Source organism: Galeopterus variegatus, unplaced genomic scaffold (assembly GCF_000696425.1).
Source record: "Galeopterus variegatus unplaced genomic scaffold, G_variegatus-3.0.2 Scaffold6061, whole genome shotgun sequence".
NCBI classification, from domain to species: domain Eukaryota; kingdom Metazoa; phylum Chordata; class Mammalia; order Dermoptera; family Cynocephalidae; genus Galeopterus; species Galeopterus variegatus.
This window is the reverse complement of record NW_007732172.1, coordinates 42,832-53,253: the sequence shown is the minus strand read 5'-3', so window position 1 is coordinate 53,253 and position 10,422 is coordinate 42,832. Positions and strand designations below refer to the sequence as shown.

Below are 10,422 nucleotides of genomic sequence, written 5' to 3'. Positions count from 1 at the left end.
GGTCGGACAGCGCCACCTCGGGGGGCACCGTGGGGGAGCGGGGCCGGCCGGAGGCGCAGGAGCGGCCGGGCGCCAAGCCCAGGGCCGGCTCGGAGAAGGGTAGCGCCAGCAGCAGGGACGTGAAGACCACCGTGTGGATCTGAGGGCCGGGGGCCCAGGGGCACTGGGCGGGGGCCCTGGGAAAGGGCTGAGGGCTGGAAGAGCTGGGCTGCCGTGGAAATCTGCTGCGCTTGCCCAGCCATTGGCTTCGCGCAGACCCGAGTGGTAGCGTCCTTCGTTCGCCGTCGGCAGAGGGGCCAAAGGCGTTAGGGAGGCCTTGGCTTGGGCACCTCCTGGGCTAAGGTGGGGTGGGGAGGAGGTAGCTAGCGTGACAGCTATCCAGGGTCACCATCTCTGGTCTATGACCCCCAAGGGAAGGGCGGGGCTAAGGTTGGCGCACTGACTCCCCCGTCAGGGCCATCCTGAGACAGATGGACCCTCGGGGATGCCCCCGCTGGGAAGGCCCCCCTCCCTCTGAGCTCCCCTGCAGCAGCCCATGTGGGACGCCTGGGGATGCCCGGCATGGGCGTGGGGCGGCTGTGCTTGTCCCCACTCCCTGCAACAGCAAATGGGCTCCTTTTCCAGCACCCGCAGCCTCCGAGCCCTGGTTCCTGCAGGGCTGGGGGCAATCCCAGGTGGCCCCTTGCCCAGTCCTGGTCTGCACCCCTTCCCAGCTCCCTGCCTGAGATAGACTGAGGGCTGAAGCTTGGAGGGAGCCTGGGGTGGCCAGGACCACCCCACCGCTGAGCTTTCTCTGGGACATACTTGAAATTCTGCAAAGATGTCGACGGTGCCTTGCAGCTTGGACCAACAAGGTGCTGGTCAGGGGCCGCAGCTTTGGCCATGCTGGGGACAGGAGGTTCCAGGGTCCCACAGCCTCTCTGCCCTCCTCCTTAATTCAGACAGCCTCCAAAGGGAGTGAAATAAAACTAATGTTTGTTTATAACCATGTGTGCACGCGTGTGTGTGGCTATGCACGAATGTGTGTACGGTGTGCGGGTGCGTCCATGTGTGAGTGCATGCATGTGTGTGCGTGCGTGCACGTGTGTGCGTGCGTGCACGTGTTCATCACTAGCTGCTGGGGGAGACTCTGGGCTGGCTGGGAGAGGACACCCCTCCCCAGGGTCAGGCGGGGAACACAGTGCCCGTTAATCCCCTGTAGCTCATCAGACACACGCAGGTGTTGCCTGGTGCCAGGCAGTGGGCTGGGACGGGGTGTGGGCTCAGCAGAGCTCACAGATGGTGAGAAACAAAGAACACAGTCAGGCCAGATGCTCAGAGCCCAAGGTCAGTCTGCAGCTCAGGGGACTGAGAGCAGTCTGTCTCAGGCCCTGCTGTTATTAGGACGCTGCCAGAGCCTGCAGGGTGGTTTTGGTGAGGTGGGCACGGTAGGGGCAGACCAGCTGCTGCCACCTGGATACAGACATCTGGTGACCCAGCTCCTTCCCCGCCTCCCTGAAGTCTGGGGCAGCCCTGGCAGCGTCTTCTGGCCTGTAAACCCCTCTTTCTTTGGTGTTCGAGGACGGGGACCCAAGCCCTGGCTAAGCCCAAGTCTAACCTCAGCCTGACTCTGGTCCCATGCCAACTGTAGGCTGAGGCCCTCTCCTTTCTGGGGCCTGCCTGGCTGACCGTCAGCCCCAGGTAAGCCCAGCCCCAGGAAGTCATGAATGGAAAGGCCAGAAATGGAGCCTTAGGGAGGGAAAGCAAACCCAGCCCAGAGCCCAGACAGGAGGGCTCTGCGCTACGACGGGCCACCTCCGGGTTCCAGGCTGTGCCGCTGAGGGTGCCACACTGGGGAGGCTGGGGCTCTGTGGTGGCGGCGATGGGGTTTCTGCCTCACTTGGCAACTGGGTGTGGCCACCCTCCCCCCACCTTTTTGTTCAATTCGGGCCTTCACCTGATTGACGAGGCCCACCCACATCAGGGAGGGCCACCTGCGTGACGCAGTCTACCGGCTCAAATGCTAATCTCATTCAGAAGCACCCTCCGGACACATCAGAATAATATTTGGCAAGATATCTGAGCACCTTGTGGCCCAGCCAAGTGGACACAAAATTAACCATCATGGGCAGACCAAAGGTAGAAATGTGTCTTTTGTGGGAAAACTCAGTCTTTGCATATAGAGATAGACACAGAGATACAGAATATAGCATATAGTATCTATATTTCTATTAGTTCTGTTTCTCTGGTGAACTGTGAGTCAAACCCACCCCATCAGCCAGAGCCTGCTAAAGCGCCCCCCACCGCAAAGGAAGCCGCAGGTGGGGCCTCTGTTTTGGAAGGGATCTCAGTGTGCTCAGGCTGCCGTAACAATGCACAACACCCTGGGTGCCTTACACAGCAAACATTTATGTCTCGTGGTTCCGGAGGCTGGAAGTCTTGGATCCAGGTGTGGGCAGGGTTGGTTTCTCCCGAAGCCCCTCTCCTTGGCTGCAGATGGTGTCTTCTCCGTGTCCTCACATGGTCGTCCCTCTGTGCATGTGCCCTAATCTCCTCTTCTTATAAGGACACCAGTTAGATTGGATTAGGGCCCACCGTAATGACTTCAATTTACCTTAATCACCTTTTTATAGACCCCGTCTCCAAATACAGTCACATTCTGAGGTCCTTGGTGTGAGGACAAAATTCAACATGTGAATTTTGGGGGAGTAGAATTCTGCCCATATTAGAAGGCATATGTCCAACCAAAAGCTTGATTACCAGGGGAGAAGGGAGGCTAAGGGATAGGCCTCCCTCCTCAGAGACTGAGGGTTTAGGTGGGCCATCGTGGTCCCTACCGCTCCATGAGTGTTTTATGGTGCAGACCTAGTTTCTGTTGTCACGTCTTCCCAACGAGAGCGTCCCTGGCTGTGCTAGGTGAGCCCCAACCTCTGCGACATCTTTGGGTCCTACCTCCAAGACCCACTTCCAGACAGTTTGGACACAGCCATCATTCTCAGGCCCAAGCCCCAAGCCCCTACCCAGGTTGTCATCCCCCACCTGTGCATGATGCAGTATCTAAGATACTCAAGTCTACTGAATCCCACAGGTTGAACCCAGCAACCACTAAACCTAGCACTTCATTGTCACTTTACTTAAAAAAAAAAAAAACCTTCGTGCCTCAGTTTCCCCACCGACCAGGAGGGATGCCACAAGGGTGGAGAGCTGATCCTGGGCACTGCCGACCGACCTTCGGCAGTCACCGTGACCCCCTTTCCTCTTCTGTCCCCTTCTTCTGAGCTCTGGGGCAGGCCGGTGGTCTCCGAGGGATGGGTGGGGCCCTGTCCACGGTAGGGCAGAGCCAGGGCTGGGGACGGTGTCGAAGCAGGATCAGATGGGAATGGCCTTCCCCTTGCATCTCCATCCGTTCCCATGGCCTCAGCCAAATCGCCGGCTGCTCATGGAGGTCCGTGGAGGGCTACGGGGGTGGGGAGGGGATATGATGATGCGCAGAGACCCCACCAGAACGGGGGCAGCTTCCTTCTCCTTCCTTTGGAGAGAATAACAGGAAACCACTGCCACCCCCCAGCAGCCGCTGGGAAGTAGGGGCTGGAACCCCCAGGCCCGGCCAATTTTCCAGCTCCCCACCCCTCCTGATGGTCCAGGACCCGCGGCCTCAGAGAATGTCTCTGGCAATGGGATCTGGCTGCAGCTGGCCACTGAGGCCAGCATGGGGCCCTTGGTTACCCGCAGCCTCCGGGGGCCAGGCTGCAGTGCCCTCGCCACTCAGAAGGGGAACAGCAGTCACAACCTCCATGCCATCCACTGGTCCTACCTCCAAGACCACCTCCTTGACAGTCTGGACACAGCCACCATCTCAGGCCCAAGCCCCAAGCCCCTAACCCAGCTATCATCTCCCACCTGTGCATGACGCAGTATCTAAGATGCCGCAGTCTCTTCCCCACTCCCAGAGGCTAAACTCTGCAACTACTAAACCTAGCACTTCATGGTCACTTAGCTCCTTAAAGAAAAACAAAAAACACATATGGGGGAATGCTGGGTGTCGAGCTGGCCAGTCTGGTGCAGAGGAACTGAGGCAGCTTCCCAGACGAGGTGGCCTGGGGACACGGGCCAGAACTGGCTCTGGCTTTTGGAATGTGGCCCACGCAACTCAGGAGCCGAACGTTCCATTTCGTTTCATTTGGGTTCATTCTGCATTTCAACAGCCCGTTTGGCAAGCTTGGCACGAGGGATTAGGAGGCCAGAAGGGAGCAGTCGGAGTGGCCGGCGGGCCTGGGGCAGCGGGTCGGCTGCGCACCCTTCCTGCTGGCGCATGGGTGGGAAGCAAATTCCTCTGCTGGCCTTGGAATGGGCTGACGTGAGGTCGGAGGCACGCGCCCCCACCCTGAGGTGTTGTCCCCCACCGGGTGTTGTCTTGGCCGGCTTCCGCTCCGTCCTCCCTGCTGCTGGCAGGGAGGTGCCAGATCACCCTCAGGAATGCCAGGTCGTGGCAGAGGAAAGGATGGCCGGCCAGTGGCCAGAGGCCAGGGAGCAATTCCAGGCCCGGCTAGCCTCAACCAGGAAGCCAGCCAGGTGGATGGAGACTGAGGACTCAGGGACCTCAGGGGTCCCAGCTGGGCTACTCCATGCCCTTCACCACACCGGCAGCCCGGGCTCCGCCCCATCACTCGGCAGGCCCAGCTGGGAGGGATTCAGGGCCTTAAAGGGTTTTGGGGCAGACATGGCAGGCCCTGAGAAGGGTTCTGAAGGACAAGTATGAGTTCAAGGGCGAGGAGACTGCAGCCAGAGGGACGGGTGGAAGGGAAGGGCTTTGAAGGCCAAGTCCAGGGGCTGGGGTCTGATTACACTGGGCCCGTGATGTGATCAAGTGCTCACACAGGCCCCTTCTGTGGAGACACGCCTGGGATGGAAACTCATTGATTCGCCCAGTGTTAACCGAACTGGCCTCATGCGTGCTGGGCACTGCCCTCCTAGGCGAAGGGACATGGCAGTGAGCTGTGATAGCCATGCTCTGCTTGGCCAAGCTTGAGTCTGGCTCCTGAACCTTTCCTAGGCCCATCTGTGCACATCCTTGTAAAATACAGATTTAGCAAGAACCTCGTTAAGCCAGTTTAGCAAGAATCCCCCACCCTCGATATCTGATCAGCTCCTTACCGCCCCCCCCCCCACATCCCCCAGGTGATGTCTGGTCACCCTGGCCTGTCTGCAGCAAGAATCGTGTTAGGCTGGTTTAACCAGAATCCCCCTTACACCCTGATGTCCCCTCTTAGAAACTTTCCCTCCACGGACCACCCCGCCCCTCCGCCCTGCTCCTTGGCTATAAATCCCCTCTTGCCCAAGCTGTATTCAGAATTCAGCCCAGTCTCTCTCCCTCGTTGCAAAACCTTGTTGCACCGAGCCCTATGCCTACGGCAATGTGCCGAAGAAAGTCCTCCCTGCCGTGATTTCACAAGCGTCATTGAGTAATTTTTTCTCTAACAGCTACCTAAAGACTTCTGCTTGCTTGGAGCTCTGGGCCATAAACAAAAGATGTTTTGAACAAAAGAGACTTTGGTACGTTGGGTTAGGAGTCGAGGACTGAGCTGGCCGGTGGGCTCAGTTGATTAGAGCACAGCCTTATAACACCAAGGTCACGTGTTGGCCATAAACAAAAGATGTTTTGAACAAAAGAGACTTTGGTACGTTGGGTTAGGAGTCGAGGGCTGAGCTGGCCGGTGGGCTCAGTTGATTAGAGCACAGCCTTATAACACCACGGTCACGTGTCTGGATCCCTGAACTGGCCAGCTGCCAAAACCAAAACAAAAGGAAAAAAAGGAGTTAGGAAGCCCTGGGAGCACAGCAAGACAAGGACAGCCTGGACAAGGGTGGCCAGGTACTAAGTCCACTGGGGGAAAAGCTGTCAGGGCTGCCTTGCAGATGGGTCACCTATGACAGGGGAGAGGCCCCTTTATGGTGGGGAGGCCACCCAAAATGGAATCCAAGAAATGAGGTCCAGTCATCCACAGTGGGGCACAGGGACACCACTCCCTGAGGAAGTAGTGAGTGGATATGGCTCCACTGGCATGTGGATCCTGCCACGACTGTCCACTCTGAGTTCAGCTATGTGGTGAACAAAGCCAAGTCCTCAGAGGGACGTTCTGCAGGAGGACAGGCCCAGGTTCCATGGCGAGTGGGGGTGGGTTTGGTGTCCCACATTAAAGACGAAGGGGATGTGGCGGTGACAGCCACATGCCATGTGGGACCCCAGCTGGAAAAATGGGGCAGTTACCAAGGATGTGACTGGAGAAGTTGATGGGGTCTGGGCATATCACCTTGATGGGGAGGGTGAGGAGCTGTGGGCAGGATGGGGCCTGCTCTTTTCCTTGGGAGACACTCAGGGACAGGGTGTCTGCTATCTACAGCTGACATCCCAATGGTCCAGCAAAAATGAAGAAAAAGACGGATGGATAAGGCAGAGGTGGCAAAAGAACATGCGTGAATCTAGGTGAATGCCACAGGGCCAGTCCTTCATTGTATTACCCCTTCACAGTTTCTGTAGGTTGGGAAATGTCAAAATAAGACGTAGGAAAAATGCACGTGCTATGGGCTGAATGTTGGTGCTCCTCCCCCCAAATTTCTTACGTTGAAACCCTCTCCCCCAAGGTGATGGTGTTAGGGGGTGGGGCCTTTGGGAGGTGATGAGGTCACAAGCGTGGAGCCTCAGGAATGGGTCTGGTGCCCTCATAAAAGGACCCCAGAGAGCTGCCTTGCCTTTTCCACCACATGAGGACCCCGTGACAAGGCACCGTCTATGAACCAGGAAGTGGCCTCGCCACACCCCAAATCTGCCACGCCTTGATCTTGGACTTCCAGCCTTCAGAACTCTGGGAAATAAATTTCTGTTACGTACAAGCTGCCCAGGCTATGGCACTGTGTTATAGCAGCCCACGTGGACTAAGACACCAGACATAAGTGGTTAATAGGTGGTCAGAGCCAGGTTTGTTGGGAGGTGGCCTCTGGGCCTGAACTTGGAGGAATTAGGGGATTGTGTGTCTGTTGGGGATGGGGGTGTCTCCGGTGGCTGGGGAGTGGGGGACAGAGATCAGGAACAGGGGCAGAGTTGCGTCTGATGCTGTGGGGCTTTCAGCAGGGCTCTGAGTTATCTGGGGAGTGGGGGGGGGTGAGCACAGGGGAGACTGGGGAGCAGTCCAGTTCACATGTGGTGAAGGGTCACCCTAGGCGGTGGCAGCAGCTCTGATGGTGAGGAGAGGGTAGCTCTGACCTGAAGGACCACACAGGGCTTTGTGCTGAGCACAGGAGAGGGAGAGTTGCTGCCCACAGAGAGCCAGGGGCTCGGGAGAGATGCGGGGTTCATCCTTGAACATGAAAAGATCGAGGCATCAGACATGCAATGGGGTGGGTGCCTGACAGGGGTCTGGAACTTGGGGAGGACACGTGGACTAGACTTCCATTTGGAGTCATCGGTGTATAGATAGTATGGAAAGCTGCATCACTGGATGAGATTTGTGAGAGTGAGGGATGGGGAGCCCCCACATTGTGGGGTACCGAACAAGCAAGCTGACACCATCCTTGCTATTCTAGGGATTGGGTCAGCAAGGCTGGCATCCCTTTTGCCTACTTCCCCCTTCTCCCTCCCCTTGAGGTCTGACCTTTGATTGAACCCAGGACCCTGGAAGCTTTGTAAATGAGAAACTTATGTTCTTCCTTTGTTGATAAGAAGTTAGCTATGAATCTTCAAGTGCTGTGGCAGCTGAAAATGTTCTATAGATAACTTGGTACCAGACATAACTGATTTAATCAGTACGATTTATTTTCACTGGCTTATGAAAAGAAATGTAAAATAAACTAGGATGCCTTACAGGTCAGCAGCCCGAAAAGGTCCTCCTGATCCCATACGTGTCTCTCTTCATTTCCCACCGTCTCCCCTTGGGGTACTGGTCAGCGACACCACATGAGGAGGTTGGACAGAAGTCACCAAGGAGACCCTAAGGAGCAGCTGGTGAGGTAGGAGGAAAGCCTCCTGGAAGCCAGGGAAGACAGAAGGACAAGTATCAGGTGCAGCCAAAGGGCCCAGGAAAGAGGACTCACCACTGGATTTTAGCCATGTGGAGGTCTTTGGTCGCCCAAAATGTAGTGGCAGACAACACCACTTTATTTATTGATGTGGCTCAGGCGCTTGGGCTCAGGGTGCTTCTCTTGCACTGGGACCCTGTGTGGCTGCATGTGGCTTTGCCCACAGCCTTGGTTCACATGCTGCTCCCAGAAGGCTCTCCTCAGCAGACCAGGGCAGGAGGGACAGTGGGCGACTCGGACCCCAGGCCTCAGTGGCAAGGCCTCAGCTCCAGCCTTGGCAGGAGTTTTCTTAGGGGAGCAGGTGTGGGTTTAAGAGGGAGTAGGAAGCGAGGTATCAGGGACAGACAGCTCACAGGCTCTCTCAAAGTTTCCCTGAAAAGGTGGACAAAAATTGGGGACAGTAGCTGGTGGGGAAACTATAGTTCAAAAATTATGCTTAGTGTATGTGCTGAATTGTGTCCAAGCAACATCATAGGTTGAAGCCCTGTCTGCAGTTTGGCTGCCATAACACAGTACCATGGACTGGGTGACCTACAAACAACAGAAATTTATTACTCCCAGTTCTGGAGGCCGGAAGTCTAAGATGAAGGCATGGCAGATTTAGTGTCAAGTGAGGGCCTGTCTCCTGGTTCATAGATGGTGCCCTCTCTCTGTGTCCTTGCTTGGCGGAAGGGCAAGGGAGCACTCTGGGTGTCTTTTATAAGGGCACTAATCTCATTCATCAGGCTCTACCCTCATGACCTAATTACCTCCCAAAGGCCACACCTCCTAATTCCATCATCTTGGGGGTGAGGATTTCATTATACAAATTTTGAGGGGAAACAAACATTCAGACCCCAGCAGGTCTTAACCTCCAGTGTGGCTGAATTTTGAGATGGGGCCTTTAAGGAGGTCATGAAGGTTAAATGAGATCTTCAGAATGGGACCGCATCTGACAGGACTGGTGTCCTTATGAGAAGAGGAGATCAGGACACAGATATGCAAAGAGGGACGACCTTGTGAGGACACAAGGAGAACACAGCCCTCTGCAAGCCAAGGAGAGAGGCCTCAGGAGAAACCAGCCCTGACAAAACCTTGGTCTCAGACTTCTGGCCTCCAGAGTTGTGAGAAATAAATGTCAGTTGTTCAAGGCACCCAGTCTGTGGCACTTCGTTATAGCAGCCTGTGCAAACTAAGATTCTTAGGAAAACAGTATGGTGGTTCTTCAAAAAGTTCAATAATTAGTGTATGATCCAGTGATTCCACTTTGGGCATACACACAGAAGAACTGAAATCAGAGTACAGGGCACATATATGCACACCCATGTTCCACAACTGCCAAGATATGGAAGGAACCCAAGTGTCCACTGAGGGATGAGTGGATAAACAAAACACGATCTATCCATACAATGGAAGATTATTCTTCCTTAAAAAGGAGCCTTGAGGACATCATGCTAAGTGCAGTAAGCCAAACACAAAAAGACAAATACTGTAGTATTCCACTCATATGAGGTCTCTAGAGTCGTCATGTTCAGAGAGAGAAAATGAAATGGTGGGGCCCAGGGCCTAGGGGAAGAGTTGGTGTTCAATGAGAACGGTGTTTCAGTTTGGGAAAATAAAATGTCCTGGAGCCTCGCCGGTCGGCTCACTCGGGAGAGCTGGTGACAGCACCAAGGTCAAGGGTTCAGATCCCCTTACCCGCCGGCCGCCCCCCGCCCCCAAAAGTTCTGGAGATGGATGGTGGTGATGGTTACACAACATTATGAATGCATTTAATGCCGCTGAACTGGACACTGACAGATGGCTACTATGCTAGATTGACGTTACTGGTGTTTTCCCACAATATATATATATATATTTCGTTTTGTATTGATAACTGGTTGTACATACCTGTGGGGCACAGAGTTGAACGTCAATACCTGTGTGCAATATGTGATGCTCAAATCAGGATGATTCAACATTAGACAAGATAACGGATTTTCAAGGCCCGTTACCAATTCCTCCCTTGTCGCCTCCACGTCCCCCGTTCCCACCTCCGGTAACTTCAGTTCTGTTCTCTCCTCTTCAAAGTTCAATGTATTATTGTGACTGTTGTATCTTTCTTTGCTTAAAATAAATACTAAACGAAATGGCTCAGATAGTAAGTTTTACGTGTATTTACCACAATAAACACAAGCAGAAACTATGCTTTGACACGGACCGAGTAGGGAAGGGGAAAGAGGAAGAGGCTCCGCATGCGCAGGGACCAGCGAACCCGCCCGGGGAGAAGGCGGGGCGTGCACGCTGACGGACAGGCGGAGGCCCCTCCCCTTCCGCTACCCCGCCACTCTGTAGTACTCCCCCGCCTCTCGCAGGTCTCGCGCACGTAGGCACCGCCCCTCGCGGACGCAC

At 55.1% G+C, this 10,422-nt stretch overlaps 1 protein-coding gene across 1 annotated transcript in view; it reads left to right on the top strand.

Moving 5' to 3' along the window:
* The window catches only part of GJC2 (gap junction protein, gamma 2, 47kDa), a 5,358-nt gene extending 1,469 nt beyond the window's left edge, over nt 1-3,889 (top strand). The window contains exon 2 of the mRNA XM_008590400.1: nt 3,624-3,889. Coding sequence (XP_008588622.1) covers nt 3,624-3,889 — 266 coding nt within the window. The remainder of the gene's footprint in view (nt 1-3,623) is intronic.
* Nucleotides 3,890-10,422: the final 6,533 nt, after the last annotated feature.